We start from the raw sequence: 19,841 nt of genomic DNA, 5'->3' as shown, positions 1-19,841 counted from the left end.
TATGAACTATGATTTATTTCATTTGATTTGTGTGCAAATGTCATTATGTCATTGTATATATGTTCACGCCCGTCATTTACAATCAAAATATTAATCATGATAAATGATACTAACGTTCGCAGCTACAAGCCGTTGTAGATCTACTCTATAACTCCGCGACGGCCGTGTCAATCAAACGAGATGGTTATGTCTACCCTAATCGATCACCGACCGTATTGCCACTAGATCAGTCTATCAGTTCCAGACTTGGCATGCCGAAATGAGATAAAGTAGAGGAGAAATAAATCTTAAACATGTGAAACTAGTACCAACATGCACAGCTTGGACTGGTTTGAGGCTGTAGTGTGTACATTGTGTGTTTTCACTGTTCCGGTAGAATAGATCTACACGCAGTTCGACGCTACAACTTTTACTGATTTTCCAACATTTAACGAGAGAAAAATTGAAGAAACAATCCTCACCTACTCTCTTCCTTGGGAAATTTGAACATCCTCAAGCCTTTGGCATGTGCGTTTGAGCAATTGATGGCCGAACACCATGCCCCACTGCGTTTTCGCGTTGGCGCGACCATGCTTGTGCAGCACGATATCACCACTGCTGTGGAAAGAGAAAGTAGGTGGTTCCATGTTTCCGCGTGGTGGCGCCACTGGGCTTCCGGTCTCACTTTTCAGCACCGTATGGAGCGTCTCTGTATACTCTATAGTCTCTGACTGTACCCAGCAAACACACAACGTAAATACGACGTTGCGAAAATGTGAATTGTTCGTGTCATTAGCAACGTTGCGAATTTTACGTGAAATTTACGTTGAGCCAACCAAAAAACGCAACGTAAAACCAACGTTGTGTCATTGTGAGACTTTGGTGTTCTTTCGACGTTGTAATACAACGTAAATTTTACGTGAATTTCACGTTGCATTTTACTGTCTTGGTGAAAAAATACAGTGCGTTCAGTTTCATCCCGTGACGGTTCGACAGCTTGACTAAATGTAGTAATTTCGCCTTACGCGACTTGTTATATGTATAGCTTAAACATTTAATGACGGTGAGAGTCATGGCGTTAGTTTTAGAAAGCTGTTTGTGATAGGGTCTGATTGACGTTTTCTTCTGGTATGCTCATGCGAACCTTTGTAATTAGTAAAGTAGATTCTCTCAGGCCCCCTTCACACAGCGCTACGTCCTTACCACGACGGGGGCCCGGTAGCTCAGTTGGTAGAGCACTGGACTTGTATTCAGAAGGTCGCAGGTTCGAATTCGGGCCGGGACGGACAGGTGTCAACTTTATGTGCAGACCCAGAGACGGAAGCCATATCCCACCCCCGTGTCACCTCAATGGCACGTCAAAGACCTCGGTCATTCTGCCATAAGTGCAGATAGCTGATACCATATAAACACGCACACACTTGTGTATCTCGTCAAAAGCCGTGAGGGCGTGAAACTCGAATCATATAACCCATATCTTGTCCTTAAAGAGGCGGCATATTTAGCCTGTAGGACATAAAGCATTCTCTCTTTCCTTTTTTTAACCACACACACACACACACACACACACACACACACACACACACACACACACACAATGAGACTGCTAAGTTGTTCATCCATGTGGAAACTCGGTTTTAAGGTCCCTAACAATGGGATACTTTATTTCTGTACTCACCTTTCTGCCACCTTGAATCATGCTAGGTCACCTAGAGTACAGCTCGTATCAGAATTTTATGTTCCTGTGAAAATCTGGGAGTTTGCCACAGGTCGAAATGATGTCAAGTATGTTGGGGGGGGGGGGGGTAATTTAAAAACAACATTGAAATATAAGCACAAAGAAAATGAACCAAATCACTTGGGGTGTCATAGTTTCTTGAATACAATATAGATATATATTTACATTCACGCCAAAATGTTTTTTTCAAAAGTCATACTGCCTCATCTTCAATTCAGTATCCATTTAAACCTCGAAAGGTGTATTCATGGTAACACACACGTGTGTCTCACTTTTATGACTATTTTAAAGCAATCAAGTGGGAAGCAAGGTCAAGAGAGAACCCTTCAAATACAAAACCTGGTGTAAATCGTCTGGGAACACACCCTTCTGGGAGCCGATCAGACCAGCATTCACTCCCTCAATCTGCATTCCACTCCATCACCTTGTTGCAAATCGCGTTATTCTGTCCTTTGCCTGGGATGGGCTTCTGTCAGGCTGGAGGCCCTGCACTCTCTCTAACTACCTGGCTGTTTCCATAAAATGAACACCCTTTGTCGATAATCATGTACTGACACAACCATTGTTGTTAAACGTTGATTGCGTGTGTGTGTGTGTGTGTGTGTTTGTTAAGACCGCGTTGTTTTGACTTTGGCCTGAAAATGGAACCGCACCCCGTTGTTTTGACGTCACAACAACGGCACTGGGTGCAGTGCCTTTGTAGTGCACTTGCACTACAACGGCACTGGGTCCAGTACCCGCTCCGGCATCGAAGCATTTTCCACTAAAAAATGCACAAAATTTGACCTATTTCGCCGCCTATAGAGGACGGAAAGAGTGTCATTTTAAATGATGTGATAACACTCTTTCCGTCAGGAAAGTCAACTTAACGGGAAAAAAGTCAACTTAACGGTGTCTGAACATGTATTTGTGTGTGTGAAAACCAGTATGTGTGTATGTGTGTGTGTGTGTGTGTTTGGGTGTGTGTGTGTGTGTGTGTGTGTGTATGTGCGTGTGTGTGTGTGTGTGTGTGTGTGTGCGTGTGTGTGTATGTATGTGTTTGTGTGTGTGTGCGTGTGTGTGTGTGTGTGTGTTTGGGTGTGTGTGTGTGTGTGTGTGTGCGTGCGTGCGTGTGTGTGTGTGTGTGTGTGTGTGTGTGTGTTTGGGTGTGTGTGTGTGTGTATGTGTGTGTGTGTGTGTGTGTGTGTGTGTGCGTGTGTGTGTTGTGTAAAATAAAGACAACTTAAAAGTTCGCTTCAAGTCCACTCAAAAGACCACTGAATCGAAGATCAGTGAATGTAAGGGGTTTTTTGGTCATAAAGTGGTCCATAGCTTTTTTGAAGAGTACGAGTATACACACACATAGCTCTATTCAGTGTATGCCCTCAAGAGCGAAAATGGTCACAGCCGAAAAAGCGCCAAAAGGAATATTTGTGGGAACGTAAACTCATGGATTTTATGATCAATCGTATGTGCTCAAGCGTGAAGTCTGTATGCATTATGGATGATTTGTCCGCTCCTGAGATGTATGTTATATACAGTAGAGGGCAAAAGAAACGCAACTCGTTCGCGTCCACTGTTGCAAGTGATTTTTCAAATTGTCGTGAAATATGAACCAGATATTATTAAGGTACACCAAAAGGAAATACAGATTCGTGGAGGATATTTTACTGGCTGGACGATTAGTGCATATTTTTTTTATCGTGCTATTATAGAGGGCCCCAAAGGGGGGGTATCATCACGATCACGGAAAGGGAAAATTTAGTTTTCACGATCACAGTTACCTTGATTTTTGTTTTCACGATCACAAACACCTTGACGAATAGAGGATCATAGAGTGATACAGCTGTGAAAAATGTACGTTGAAAATAAAATGCTTTGCAATAATGCCCATCACGATCACGAAAACAAATGACGATCACGATCACGAGACTTGATTTTTGTGTCATCACGGATCACGGGCAAAGTCCCATCACGATCACAGAAATGGAAATTTCGGCAATCACGGTCACAGAAAGGTCAAAAAACGCCAATCACGATCACGATTTAAAACCCTTTGGGGCCCTCATTATACGTTTTCATAAATTGTGTAATGCATGGGATATGTATTGCAGGCAAACGTGTCACTTTGACAAGCTACACAAAACGTAAAAATGCATTTTTTTTTCAACCAGGTGAAGAAATTCGTGGAGGAAATTCATTTCTCCACATGATCATTTTATTAGAAGTATTCGCCGCATTGACAATAGATCACTTAGATAACTTAATTTTTCAAACGCATGCCAAATAGAAATGGAACAACCGAGGACTGTCTTCAGAACATTTTATTTCACACGCGGCAGCTAAAACAAAGCTGGAGGTTGTTATTCTCGACAACCACCTGATTTCACATTCAAATCAGCAGTGTTACAACAAAGAACTAAAAAAAAACTCATCCCGACTGCAATTAGCAGTTTAACTGTTCTCTGCATATAGTGCGCTATCCTACGACGTCATAGATGATCCCTTCCCAAACCGTCACATAGCCCCCATCAAACGATTTGATGTGTGTGCGTGTGTGTGTGTATAAATGTGTGTGTATGTGTGTGTATGTGTGTGTGTGTGTGTGTGTTTTGTGTGTGTGTGCGTGTGAAAACAGCCCATCCTTTGCTTTAAAATGTCCACACCTGTGTGTGTGCGTGTGTGTGTGTGTGCGTGTGTGTGTATGTGCGTGCATGTGTGTGTTTGTTTGTGTGTGTGCATGTGCTAGTGTGTGTGTGTGTGCGTGCGTGTGTGTGTGTGTGTGCGCACGCGCTTGTGTGTGTGTGTGTGTGTACATGTGCTAGTGTGTGTGTGTGTGTGTGTGTGTGTGTGTGTGTGTCAGTGTGTGGTTTTAAATATCAACACCTGATCTGTTTTTGTCGTCTCGCTAGCTGCGTACTACTTCATCCTTGATCTTGCCTTTCAAGCAACGCCTTCAGAAAACGACGTTTCTTTTCAATTTGACGAAACCATTCCCAAGGGAAAGGGGTCACACGAGTTCTACCTTCGTGCATGGGTTTGCCTTTGTTAATTGTTTGAACACGTGCCTCCTCGTTCTTTTTTATTCTAATGGCCTTATTTGATAGCATTCATTCTTTTCTTTGCATTCCTAACAAGAAACCGTCATTCAACCGGTGCAAGGCATTAACGTCACGCGCTGGTGTTCTTTGTAAGTAGAGCTAGCTGCTGATTTTTTTTTTTTAATGTTTTTACAAAAACCGAAAGGAAAAAAGAACGCTTTTTAAAATATAATTGGTTTCGCCTTTGTAAGTGCTATTTCGCTTTACAAAGTCAGAGTCCTTATTAAAGGGCCGGAACTCGGAAGAAGGAAAACAAGACCAACAACAAGTCGATTGAAGTGATATCAAAACATTTAGTCACTCTGTGGGCCTGAAACTAAGACGTCAACACTGAAAACCCTGGATCGGCCATGATCAAGACTAGAAAGGCTTGGGGAGCCTAAACCTGGAAACCGAGACGGGAAGAGTTTGTCTCGGCGAGACATGGAAATCTATGATCTCATTAGCTATTTTATTTTATTTTGAGCCCATGTTTAGATTGAACATGACATATCTATATTTTTGGCAGTCAGTAATTTAAAAAGAATACAATATCATCATTTTTGAGTCACTTGAGAAAAAGTGACTCTATGTAATCGGTCAGTGTTAGTCTGTCCGGCCGGCCGGCCGGCCGGCCGTCCGTAGACACCACCTTAACGTTGGACTTTTCTCGGAAACTATCAAAGCGATCGGGCTCATATTTTGTTTAGTCGTGACCTCCAATGACCTCTACACTTTAACGATGGTTTCGTTGACCTTTGACCTTTTTCAAGGTCACAGGTCAGCGTCAAAGGAAAAATTAGACATTTTATATCTTTGACAAAGTTCATCGGATGTGATTGAAACTTTGTAGGATTATTCTTTACATCAAAGTATTTACATCTGTAGCCTTTTACGAACGTTATCAGAAAAACAAGGGAGATAACTAGCCTTTTCTGTTCGGCAACACACAACTTAACGTTGGGCTTTTCTCGGAAACTATAAAAGTGACCGGGCTCAAATTTTATGTGAACGTGACTCATTGTGTTGTGAATAGCAATTTCTTCCTGTCCATCTGATGCCTCATATAATATTCAGAACTGCGAAAGTGACTCGATCGAGCGTTTGCTCTTCTTGTTGAATTTGTTATTGAAAGTTCATTATAAATTAGGATTGTGAAAATGAATGAACAAACTCATTAATTAACTTTTAAGCGTCCGAGCAGAAATACAATCTCAGATTCCGGACTGAGCTAAAGCTTTATTGACCAAAATTTCAATCAATTTGATTGGAAAATGTGGTTACGATAGTGCAGCCTTGACTTCTTAGACCGGATTTGACATCTATCTTATTTAAGGTCTGAGATGGCACGGAATTTTGGTCCAAAAACGTGTTTTGGGTTCTCAGCATTTTTAGCAATGTTCAACACCATGAAATCATTGTGCAATATAATGTTGTCATTTTGAACCTCTGTCTTGCAATAAAAATTTTTTAGTTTTTTATTAACATTTGACAACATTTTGAAGACGTTTGGCGCTGTTTCTCAGAATCACTTTTTGAGCATTAATGCTGTCATTGTAAGCTATTCAGCTTCTAGACTAACTGTCCAATTTTCTTGCTTTTTTTGTGTATTTTCACCAGTAATGGTGCCTTAATTTCTGCGGCAACAGAGAGACATTTTAAGAATGATCCAGGACTGATTTTAGAAATTCTGTCAAAGTACAAAAACTTGCTTGTTTAAATGGTTTTTGTGCAAATGATATCTACCAGGAAAATACAATTTGAAGAAGTAAAATTTAACATACAAAAAGGTTCTATCTTTTTTTTCTTTCTTTTTTTTTTTGGGGGGGGGGGGGGGAGATGAATCTATTCAAAAACCTACATGTACATGTTTTATCAAAAAAGGCGCACAAATCGTCCATTTTGTCCCATTATCCATTCAAATATCATTTTAAAGACAAAACCCTTTTTTCTGGGGATTTTAATTGAGAACCTTGAAACAAAAATTGAAAAGCTTGTCAAAGAAACAAAACTTAATCTCTTCCCCTAATTCGGAAAATGCGTCTTGAGATATTATCTGGAAGAAGTCACATGTACAGTTTGGTCAATATCGATCCGTCCGTTGTTTTTAATTGAATTGCTCTACAAATGCACTGCGAACATGGATCAAAATTGCATAAACCGATTTTTAAATAAGTTTGAGCACATTTTTAGATTTAACATTTTTGAGTCAATGAATGATAGAAAAATCAATGATATTATTTTTTTAACTTGTTCGAAATTGTTCAATTTTAATTAGATTTCTACGATTTTAAACGAACAAACTCAATGATTAATGTCCTAAGATAAAGGATGAATTAATTCACTCATATTTCAAGCTGTCATCTTTTTAATTGCTTACTTGTTTTGCTCGCTGTTTCGTTCGTCCGTCAGTTCCTAATTATTTTGTAGCTTCCAGGTGAAACTGTTGGTGCATGTGTATTCTCAGAATGTGTGTGTGTGTGTGTGTGTGTGTGTGTGTGTGTGTGTGTGTGTGTGTGTGTGTGTGTGCGTGTGTGTGTGTGTACATAAATGCGTGCGTGTGCCGTTCGTGCAGTGATGCGTGCACGCGTTTCCGTGTCTCATCAACATCCATAGCTGACTCACAATAATAAAAAAACGCTCGCGCTGGACCCGAGTACTCTTCAGACATTCACACACACACACACACACACACACACACACACACATACACACACACACACACACACACACACACACACACACTCTCTCTCTCTCTCTCTCTCCCTCACTCCCTCCCTCTCTCTCTTTCTTTCTTACACACACACACACACACACACACGAGTACAGACTCATGCACACACACACACACACACACACACACACACACACACACACACACACACACACACACACACACACAAACAGTAACACTAACACATGTGCACAAAATGAATCGAACCCGGATCACTTTGGCCATAGACTCTCTCGTGCTCTCTGTCTCTCTTTCACCGAGACCAAACCCTGCATTGTAATTTCTTTGCCGAGACCATTTCCTCACCCGTTGTCTGGCTTGCACTGAAATCATGCTTTTCTCGTCACTGCGTGACGTGTTCGCCGCCCAAGTCTGCCCTTTAGTTCAGGCTGTTCGCAAAGCGACCAGCCTCCCACCGCAAAAACTCCAACCGTTAAGTGGTGTTTGTGATTTATTTGGCATTTAGGTGCCAGGTAACATTATGAAGTTTTAATACGATCAATCGGACCTATTATCAAGTTAGTGTATCAGCTTTTGAAAGAACTGCGCCCAGTAGTTTCCCAGCAATTCTGACACCGGACCAACCAGTCCTAGCACTAACCCCACTAGATTGCCAATTTTAAAGTCTTAGGTATGACCCGGCCGGGGTTCGAACCCACGACCTCCCGATCACGGGGCGGACGCCTTACTACTAGGCTAACCGTTCCGGTCCTGTTGTTCATTTATTTACTAATAGACTCTAGTATATGATAATATAAAGAACGCTTTGCAATATCAATTTTGTTGTCTGGTCCGGTTGTTTCTCCTTAACTGTTCCGGGTTTAGCAACTTTCCCCCATGGTTTGACATAAAACGTGTCCTTGTTTTGCGAGTAGTTATAATTCCAAATGGATACCACGCTAATGATATGTTGTTAACATCTAAAGCACTTCAAAAATTTTCAATTAATATTGATCTTGATTTATTGAGTATTCAAAACATACTTTGCAGATTTGACTTTTAAAAGCAGACAATTTATGGTGACTCTTGACAATCCATGATTTGGAAAATATGTTTAGCTGTGACGTCGAATGACAAGATTGTGACCATGTATTCCACATAAGTCGAGCGCGCTGTACAGACCAGTCAGGCTGCCAGGCTGTATGACCATTTCTGTCTGATTTAAGCCACCACAATCAAAAAACAAGAAAGGTAAGTTGTTGGAATGTTTCTTATTAACAAATCAATACGTTACAGTCACAGATATTTCAACCCAGCGGTCTTTTTCTTCTTCTTCTTCTTGTTGCCGCTACACGTGGAGACCAGTCCAATTGAGAAAGCGGTCTTTTAAGTGCACAGACAAATAAATATCAACTAAACAAAAAATGACTTAACTCGCAAAAGGTGCAGCCGCTTGCGGAGAAGACACAAGCGAGGCAATGATTATATGACAAAATGAAATGCCCTTTTTGCGAGCTAAGTCTTTTTTTGTTTAATTAATATTTGTTTGTCTGTGTACTTAAATGACCGCTGGGTCGAAATATCTGTGACTGTAACGTATTGTTTTGTCAATAACAAACGTTTCAACAACTTTAACTTTCTTGGTTTTTTTATTCTGAATTTTGGAACGTTGCATGGCAGTCTCTTTGTTCTTGGATTTAAACCACCACATATCAACTTCAAAAGCTCCCACTTTTTACCTCTTAAATTGCTTTGGGCTCAGTTTTGCTTCCAATCTTTCAGGGTCTATTTTTGGCAATTCTTATATTAGGTGTTTTGTTACTGTTTTCTTGTTGCTCCGTATGCAGAAAGGCATGTAGCACGATCAAGATCAAGGTCAGCTTTGAGGACTTTCATAATACATACATAAACTAGGGTCCACATGACACCATTTAAACATAAAATGAGTATGTCTACCGGGGACTGCACTCGAATCAAAAGAATGATGTGATAGCTCCCTTTGGCCATCAGGCATAAGCATGTGAATCGTGATGCAATACATTTACAATGTTTCTGCTCTGACTCATTAATGATCGTGTTAAAATTTACCTTAGATGGCTTCTGAATATGAAAAGTTGTCATATCGAATGATAGGTAGTGTTAATGAATTCATACAAATATATTCCAAATTGAATTGAATTGAATTGGGGAGGGGGGGGGAGTGATGCCATTTTTGTCTCTGATTTTAGGAAGATCATATAATAACTTCATATAATCCCACATGTCACCTCTTATATTGCTTTGGGGTCAGTTTTGCTTCCCTATTTTTGTTTTATTTTGTCAATTCTTGCGTTATTAGTTTTGTTACCCTTTTTATTATTGCTCCGTGTACAAAAAGGCACGAAGCACAAAAAAGAACAAGTTTAGCTTTGAGGAATTTTATCATTCACAAACTACGGTTCAAAATACATAATTTAAACACAAACTGTGTATGTCTACCGGGGGATGCACACGAGCTCCCAAAAAATTACACGCTAGCTCTCCTTGGACAACGGGCTACAATGCTTATTATTTTCCCAGGAGTCAGGAGATTAATTCAGCATAACTCTCCCTTACTCTTGCTGTACACGTCATCTGCGTTTAGAGTGCTTGTTTTCATGTTGGTCCTTATTTAGTATTTTGTGATTAAACATGAAAACTAACAGTTTACCAGAAGGACACAAATTACTTTCGTCACCATCGTTTGAATTCGTCACAGCGAGAATGTTTTACCATTTGTGTTGTCAAGTACCATTCGATTAATACCATTGTGCATTAAGCTTTATTTTCTTTCTCGTTGAGCAGAGAGCCATGATCGGTTCTGTCATAAGGGTCACCAAAAACGACCAAATCGAAATCAAGATCACATCTCAGATAATCTTATGGGGTTGGGGTTTGTTTTGTTTAACTCCAACAAACAAACACCCGTTCTGGGAATACTTAAACACGGCGGAGCGTATTTTCAGACACTCTTCAAAGCAACCGAACACTGTTTAATCGTCCTCCAACTTGGAAATATTTTACACAATCTCATCACGCGGATCCGAAAATGGAATACGTCGTTGGAACATCCTTTCGTGCGTTTGAGCCACCATGCATGTTTAGCGGGTTGTATTTCGTACAAGGGAAACAATGAAGTCTTCGCAGTAACCGTAATTTTGAGATCTTGTGAATCATCTTCCCCGCATTGACTACTTGTCACAGCACGAAAAGTTCACATTGCATGTTGACGCCAAGATATCTTTCAGATGAATGAGGAGTCTTTCAGTAAACACTTGGTGTGTGGTTATTCCAGTCTTTAAATGTGCTGTAGTTTTGTTTTGCTATCTTTACAGCTTCCACTCTCCTTGTCTCAAAGTTTTCCTCCTCCAGAAGCTCCATAATAAGTCGTTGCTGTCGATATTTCAGCTCATCCAAGTTCTTTATGGTACCTTCGATTTCATCCGTCAGCTTCTGCAGCTCCACGACAGTTTTTTCCCTCCTCGTCTCTTGTTCTTGTGCCTGTTTGATGCGAGAATCGATTTCTTTCTCCAGCTGCTCTTCCGGCAATCCAGGTAAAAGTGAACTGAAATGGTCTGACTGACTCTTTAGCTGATTTATAATCCTAACAAGACATCCAACTTGCTTTGCATCTTTTCTCGTATTGTCAATGATCACGTATCTATGTTTGCATTCCTCCAAAATACGAACCATTTGAGGCGGCGCTGTCTCCAAAAGAGTCAAAAAGGCAGTCTCCTCATTCTCAAGACTGTCACCATGTGTGAAGACAAGAACCAAGTGACTGGTGATTTCGTTACCGAGGAGATGTTTAAGAACACGGTAGCAGTTGTAGTCTTCCTCTGTGAATCTTGTATTCAAAGAGATTGTAAACAAAAGAGCATGAGGCCCAGGCTTGACACACTGGAGAGAACGAACTACCTCCTTTGCCTGAGGCAAGCAGTCTTCGGAGTCAGCTAGACCCGGTGTGTCGACCACCTGTAACAGGAGGAAAATATACTTGACAACAAAAGAGATCACACATTTTTCACGTTTGCATCACAGAAATACCAGATAGTTACATTAATTGCTGTTCGCGAGAGCCAAAGGCAGACTGCTCTTTATTCTTGGCACAAAGGGTCAAATATCCCGAAAATAAGGCCTTAAATCCGTGGTTATAAATGGCATCGATCTGCACGAGTATTTTCAACTTTTTGTCAATGCGTGAACCATTGTCGTCAAGATACACGCTCCTGCTTTTAATCGTTTGATCTTTCAACGACGAGGAGTAAAATATAATTTGAATTATTCTCAAGAATTCGGTAACATGACGTCATTCACGGGTAAAGCAAGCAGTTTGAAAAATGTTGGTCTCTCGAGTGCTATGATAGTCATTCATTTTGTAAGGAAATTTAAAATGTGTCATTAGGGTAACTGCTGGAGGGTTTTGAAATATTAGCTATCATACGTTTATCGGCAAGCGGGGCTCTCATTAAGGGTGGGAAAAGGCGGAGAAGGGAGAAATGTGAATGAGCCTTACGTTGTTTCTCCGATCACATAATGTTCTTTCAGGGTTCATGACTGATCAAGTTCCGTTGCTTCTCAGGTCGTGCTGCTTTTTGGGAAGTTTTAATCGACTTGACGACAGCAACGCGTGAGAGAAATTGTGACTTCTGCGGTAGCCGCACTGCGATTATTGTGGAGGAAGTGGGGGAGAATGCAGTTGAGAAACGGGTGCTTTCATCGGATTGCTGGACAAAGCAAGTTTTGAGCAACGAGTCGTCACTGAACTTCCGGAGAAAGCACCCCCAAAAAAGGGCTGATTGGTTGTTGAATTTCTACGATGAGTGGAAATAGGATCGTGTTTTATTCCTTTCTCCGCTCCGTGCACACTCCATTCCTCGCCCATTCTCGGTTAACTTCCTTTCATGGTCTCACTATAATTTGTATGTCGGCCCACCGTATGTAAAGACCATTAGGTCGACGTACTTGTGAACATTTTGTGCTTGTTATGGGGGCGAGGACGCCCCCATTCTATACGGATAGTTTCGAGGTTGACCATGGGCAGCGCCATTTTGTTGTGAAATACGTCATCAGTTTGTGTACACAGGAAGTTGTGACATCCGTCACCCTATGGGAGGGGTGACGTCAAAATTGTTCATCTGTAGAAAGTTGTGAAATCCGTCACCCTATGGGAGGGGTGACGTCAAAATTGGTCATCACAGAGTTTGTGTAACACAGGAAGTTGTGAAATACGTCACCCTATGGGAGGGGTGACGTCAAAATTGTTCAACAAAAACATGATATGTCGCATTGTGCAGGGTCAACTGCAACAAACTCAAACCGAGCCATTCATACCTAGCTGTATCTGAGTGACTTATATACCCGACATTTTTATTTCTTATTTTTAGCACAGGTGTAGGAAAAATCATGAACCAAAATGTTATTTATTTTCTAATTTAACATTTTTTTTACAAATATGACCATGGTCTTTTAAACATACAGTGACATTAAACATTGTTATGTTAAAAAAAAGAAAAAAGAAAAAAAGCTTTTGTGCACAAATTAGAAAATACATTGTACATTTTACCTACAGGCCAAACCGTGAGTGTCTGTGGCAAAGCCCGACCCAGGAAATTGCACTGATTTTATATTTAGATCAGAGAGAAATTGTCAAGAACAGGCGCTTGCATTTGGATGTGTCCAATGATAGTAGGTTTGGTTGTGATCAATCAGAATAATGTAGGAATAAAAATGTATGACAGTTTAGTATGATGACATGTAATTCACATATGCTGAAATATGATATTATACATCATGTAATATTATTATGGCTGTTGCCATGACCATGAAACCCAACAAAGGTTTAATGTAATGTAATTCAAAATACCAAAACCGAGCACCTATTAATCTCGTCTTTGCGCGTGAAGATTGAGGCCGTCTGCCAGTAGCGGTTAGGTCATACAGTGGAACCCCTCTCTAGCGACCTTTAAAATGTTGACAAAAATCGGTCCTTGTGGAGGAGGGTCCTTACAGAGGGAGGGGGCGGAGTCAGGGGGCCACAAAGAAAGTCAGATTTAAAAAAAAAAAGAAAACAGAGAAGTTTGAGTTGCTGACGACCGTTCTCTCTGAAAGCAAACTGCTTCGATTTCATGTTTGTCCTTGGTGTCCACCAGTTCTGGTGCATGTACTACCCTGGCCAAGTTTCCTCTCAAGACATCAAAGAGACCGCCCCAGTATACTCTACAGCCTCTGGGCGAACCACCTCTCATAGCTAAAACTGGGTCAATGACCCCTGGGAAGAAGGTCAGTGTCTATAAAAATTTTACTCCTAGGCCTGCGGCCAGGGGGGGGGAGTATACCGGTACCATTTGAGAATCAGACCAAATGAGAATTGAACCATTTGAGAACATCCTTTTTTTTCAATCACTACATCGAAGGCCTGCGGCCCGGGGTTCACATGGGTTGGTTTGTTTGTTTGTTTCAAACCCACACCCATATACACACATTTCCCATTTAAACCATTTGTCGGCCCCCTGTCGATATTTATCGACTAAGTTCCTTGTTTCACTTATCTTTAATAAACCAACCTATCTAGTTTGTTATTGGGTTTTTCTTTTCTTATTTTTATGAAAATGGCCATTCTGTACTCGCATTATTATCATTTTAGGAGCAGTACATAAAACTCTTACCAAAACACCACACAATCAGAGAGAAGGAGCCCCCCGCGGGTTAGGGGGAAGAATTTACCCGATGCTCCCCAGCATGTCGTAAGAGGCGACTAACGGATTCTGTTTCTCCTTTTACCCTTGTTAAGTGTTTCTTGTATAGAATATAGTCAATGTTTGTAAAGATTTTAGTCAAGCAGTATGTAAGAAATGTTAAGTCCTTTGTACTAGAAACTTGCATTCTCCCAGTGAGGTAATATATTGTACTACGTTGCAAGCCCCTGGAGCAATTTTTTTATTAGTGCTTTTGTGAACAAGAAACAATTAACAAGTGGCTCTATCCCATCTCCCCCCTTTCCCCGTCGCGATATAACTTTGAACGGTTGAAAACGACGTTAAACACCAAGAAACAAAGAGAGAGGGAGAGAGAGAGACAGAGACAGAGAGAGAGAGATTACCGTCAAAGTATATTGATCTCTTGAAACTGTTTGCACCGAGCATTTGGTTGTTGACGCAGAGAAGGAATCTCCTGTTGGAAACTTCGATCTATCAAGTAATGTGTTTCCTGTTGAACTCTTGCCAGATCCGGTGTTTCCAATTAAAACGACGCGGTATTGATCTGTCAAAACAAATAGAAAGAAGTTCTATAACATTGTGAAATAATAACGTATCACTGCTCTTTTTTACATTTAGTCAAGTTTGGACTAAATGTTTTAACATATAGACGGGGAATCGAGACGAGGTTGGTGGTGTATTTGTGTGTGTGTGTGTGTTTGTGAGAGAAGTTATTCCGAGAAAACTACTGGACCGATCTTCATGAAAGTTTACATGAGAGTTCCTGATATATGATATCCCCAGACGTTGTTTTCAACTTTTTTTTATATAAATGTATTTAATGACGTCATATCCGGCTTTCTGTGGAAGTTGAGGCACAACTGTCACGCTCACATTCTTCAACCATTTTGGTTAAAACTTTGGTCAAGCAATCTTCGACGAAGCCCGGACTAAATGATTGCATTTCAGCTTGAAAGCTTAAAATAACTAATGAGTTTGCTCATTCAAGTTGTCATTGAAGTCGAATTTTCGCTTACAGATTTAACAATAATGGCATCGTATTCTTCATCAAATTCTGAATAACAAAATATATAGATATGTCATGTTTACACGAAAGATTTACTAAAGGTAGTGATTTCGCCTTACGCGACTTGTTTTACATTTAGTCAAGTTTTTACTAAATGTTTTAACATATACGGTGAATCGAGACGAGGGTCGTGGTGTATGTATGTGTGTGTATGTGTGTGTGTGTGTGTGTGTGTGTGTGTGTGTGTGTGTGTGTGTGTGTGTGTGTGTGTGTGTGTGTGTGTGTGTGTGTGTGTGTGTATGTATGTGCGTGTGTGTGTGTAGAGCGATTCAGAGAAAACTACTGGACCGATCTTCATGAAATTTCACATGAGAGTTCCTGGGTATCATATCCCCGGAACAGGATTTCATTTTTTTGATAAATGTCTTTGATGACGTCATATCCGGCTTTTCGTGAAAGTTGAGGCCGCACTGTCACGCCCTCATTTTAAATCAAATTGATTGCAATTTTGGTCAAGCAATCTTCGACAAAGTCCGGACTATGGAATTGAATTTCAGCTCCGCAGAGTGAAAATTAGGTAATTAGTTTGCTCATTAAAGTTGTCATTAAAATCGAATTTTCACTAGCAGATTCAAAAATGATTGCATCGTATTTCACAATTTCTCCTGATTTCAAAAACATATACAAATGTCATGTTTACTGTAAAAGTGTGCTCAAAATTACAGAAAATAGGTTTAAGTAAGTACTGCGTTCGCGCGCTACGCGGAGACGAGCGTGACCCGACTCGGGTTTTTGGTGTGGTTAGTCGAGACTATCTTAATATGGTTTCGGCGAAGACTGTTTTTTGGTGTTAATCTGTTACCTTGATGCCGACAGTTTGACTAAATGTTTTTATTTCGCTTCACGGGACTTGTTACTTCTTCATGACCTACTTTTTTCATTCCTTGTATCTTTGTTTGTTTATCCGTCTTTTACTCTTAACGCCTTTTGCTCTCTCTCTCTCTCTCTCTCTCTCTCTCTCTCTCTCTCTCTCTCTCTCTCTCTCTCTCTCTCTCTCTCTCTTTCTCTCTCTCTCTCTCTCAGAATGTGTTACTTGTATGTTGAAACATTATTTTCTAAAATAAAAAAACAGGAATAGCTAGTCAATGGAAGCTTGGAATTAAATCCAAAAACAAAGAGACTGCCAACGTTCCAAAGTTCCGAATAAGAAAAACAAGAAAGGTAATTTGTTGGAACGTTTGTTATTGACAAAACAATACGGTACAATCACAAAAATGTCGACCCAACGGTCTTTTAAGTGCACAGACAAACAATTGTGACCCTCCACCACGAAATGAATCGCGGTTCTGCGCTAGGCTTAATAATAAGTCCGGGGAGTGTCTGGTAACAGTGTGAGGGTCACCTTAGTCACAGGCTTATAACTCAAACAGTTTTCGCTCTTTTCTAAAACGGTTTTCACCACTGGATAGAGCATAAAATACTCTTTAGGAAAATGTGGTGGAGGGTCACAATTAGTAACAAGAACTTAGCTTGGTTGAGTTTTCGGCCGTTTGCTGGTAAACCGCAAGCGAATAAAAACTCAACCAAGCTAAGTTCTTGTTACTTATTGTTTGTCCGTGCACTTAAAAGAGCGTTGGATCGACATATTTGTGATTATAACGTATTGTTTTGTAAATAACAAACGTTCCAACAAATTACCTTTCTTGTTTGTTGATTCTAGGAATTTAAAGCTGTGATTTAGCGCTTATGAGCAAGTTTCACTGCTGTCAGGGTCAAGCAAGTAGAACGAAGCGTAAAGAAAGACTCGGTGTTTGAACAATATACTGTCTACAAATACTACGCTGACACACTTTGTACGATTTGAATAAATTGAACGTTCAATGCTCATTTTAAGGTATTCTTCATAATTTTCATTTTACTTAAATGAATTCACCCTTTGGACGGCACCATCCGCTTTGCCAGAGATTGTACTACAAAACATGTTCAGATAAGTTTCGTTCTTTTCATATTATTTATATGTCTGTCTGTCCACTATAAAGACATTTGTGTCGGTGTATGTGTGAATGATTTTTTTGTCAGAGATAAACTTTCCCGTAAGAAAACATTCTTGTGGGTTTTTTGTTTGTTTTGTATTTTTTTCATTTTAGAACGTTTGCAGTCTATTTTTTGGTTTTTTTTATATTATGTCCACGACACCATTTTGAAGGTTTTTTTCTATCGAATCTGATCTTAAAAGGACATCCCTCTCATCCCCCCCCCCCTCCAACACACACACGCACATCCTAAAACTGTCTTAAATCATCCGAAGACATACACAGTTTGTTTTGGGAATTACAATGATGACACCACACAGGAAAAAAATACGTTAAAATCAGCGTTCTATTATGTCAGGGTAGTGTTTGGAAATAGTGAAATTAAAGAGATGGGTTTTTTTGAAGACCAACTTTTCCGCGTTACAAAATGTCGACGAAATAATTGTAAAATGGTGAATCAAACCGAAAATCGAACGCAAGTAACACATTAAGGCATATCGAACAAGTTCTCAAAGAGAAAAGCACTCCATAACATCAATGAAAACACAGGGAATGACAACCAAACTGACAAAATATACATTTTGTAAACTTAAAGCCACAAATTAAAATAAATTGTCTTTTCTACCGAAAAATTCTCGTATGTAACGTTATCAGTGAACAATTAGCATACCCAGTGCGATGCTTTCAACAAGGTGAAAACGTGACGCACACAAACAAAAGAAGTGTAAAACAAGAAGAGACGAAAGCTGTGTCCGTTTGTCTGTACGTCTGTGTTTCGGCGTTCTAAGGCCCGTCTATCTGCACATAAACATGTTTGACTATCGCTTCTCAAGTTAGTCCGTCCATCTGTCTGTGATTTCCAATAACTAATCAAAATCGAACAAAGTAACAATCACACAGAAACGATAATTACCTTGGTCATGCATTTTTCTTCACATTACGTTGAAGAACTGTCTTCTCGGGTACACTGCGCGCTGTCCGCAACCAGCCTGGGCGCGTTTTAGCATACGCGACAGCTTGCTGCTTGCCGCAGCCAACTGATTTGCATGTTATTTGCATGTTAACATAAGTGACGCACGCACGTGATCGGAACAACAACCCCCCCCCCCCCCCCCCTTTCGCAACACCCTACTACGTTCCTACCAAACTCAGGTCGTGTCACTGTGCCTTAGATTTGAGCTGACAGTTGAGTGTCTGTGTCTGTGTGTCGGTGTGACGGTGTATCTGTGTCTGTGTCTGTGTGTCGGTGTGACGGTGTGTGTGTGTCGGTGTGACCTTGTATAACTTATGAGTCAGCTCAGTGAGGACGGAATCGATGTTGAACTCAGGTTTGCGGAATTTTCCACAGGGGGCTTGGCTTCTTTTCAGCCAATGAAATCGAACCCAGCGGGACGAGGCAACCAGAGGATAGACCGACTTTTATTCTTGATGCTGACCTCATTTCTGTGCAGTAATTAATGTCTCCCCCCCCCCCCCTTTTCTCCCCTAGATTTGTCGCTCCTCGATTGTGTATTGCATGTGATATCTTGCGGATGTGCGTCATTCAGATAAGGCCAAACAAACATAGATGGTGGTTTAGGGTAGACCGACCCTATTCAGGGCCGGACTAGGCGAAAAGGAGGGGGGGTTGCCAGTGGTGGTCCAGGGGGTCAGGGGGCGAAGCCCCCTGAAGCTGATGGGTAGGTCATATTCTGAGATAGGAAAATGGTCGCTCCTTGCATGAAACGGCATAAAATAAACAATAATAAAAAAAATTTAAATAAGTGAGGTACATGTTTAGGCTAGGGGGGGAGGGGGGGGTTGCGCAACCCCCATGACCCCCCCCCCCTCCCCCCGTAGTCCGGCCCTGCTATTTTTTCCCGCCGACCCTAAAACTTGTTTTTACATTTAGTCAAGTTTTGACTAAATGTTTTAACCTAGAGGGGGAATCGAGAGGAGGGTCGTGGTGTATGTGTGTGAGTCTGTGCGTGTGAGTGTGTGTGTGTGTGTAGAGCGATTCAGACCAAACTACTGGACCGATCTTTATGAAATTTTACATGAGAGTTCCTGGAAATGATATCCCCGGACGTTGTTTTCTTTTTTTTTTATAAATACCTTTGATAACGTCATATCCGGCTTTTTGTAAAAGTTGAGGCGGCACTGTCACACCCTCATTTTTCAATCAAATTGATTGAAATTTGGCCAAGCAATCTTCGACGAAGGCCGGACTTCGGTATTGCATTTCAGCTTGGTGGCTTAAAAATTAATTAATGACTTTGGTCATTAAAAATCAGAAAATTGTAAAAAAAAAAAAATAAAAAAAAAAAAAAAATTATAAAACGATCCAAATTTACGTTCATGTTATTCTTCATCATTTCCTGATTCCAAAAACATATAAATATGTTATATTCGGATTAAAAACACGCTCAGAAAGTTAAAACGAAGAGAGGTACAGAAAAGCGTGCTATCCTTCTCAGCGCAACTACTACCCCGCTCTTCTTGTCAATTCCACTGCCTATGCCGTGAGCGGTGGACTGACGATGCTACGAGTATACGGTCTTGCTGAAAAATTGCATTGCGTTCAGTTTCATTCTGTGAGTTCGACAGCTTGACTAAATGTTGTATTTTCGCCTTAC

General features: G+C 40.6%; 1 protein-coding gene across 1 annotated transcript; it reads right to left on the bottom strand.

Annotated features, from left to right (window-relative positions):
• Window positions 1-10,435: 10,435 nt before the first annotated feature.
• Window positions 10,436-18,294, bottom strand: LOC138961972 (GTPase IMAP family member 4-like). Its single transcript, XM_070333655.1, has 3 exons — window positions 18,140-18,294; window positions 14,571-14,731; window positions 10,436-11,443 (listed from the first exon to the last, which is right to left on the bottom strand). The coding sequence occupies exons 1-3, from the start codon at window positions 18,150-18,152 to the stop codon at window positions 10,733-10,735; spliced, it is 885 nt and encodes a 294-aa protein (XP_070189756.1). The 5' UTR covers window positions 18,153-18,294; the 3' UTR covers window positions 10,436-10,732.
• Window positions 18,295-19,841: the final 1,547 nt, after the last annotated feature.

Source organism: Littorina saxatilis, linkage group LG3 (genome assembly GCF_037325665.1).
Source record: "Littorina saxatilis isolate snail1 linkage group LG3, US_GU_Lsax_2.0, whole genome shotgun sequence".
Lineage (NCBI taxonomy): Eukaryota > Metazoa > Mollusca > Gastropoda > Littorinimorpha > Littorinidae > Littorina > Littorina saxatilis.
This window is presented reverse-complemented; position numbering and strand designations above follow the sequence as displayed.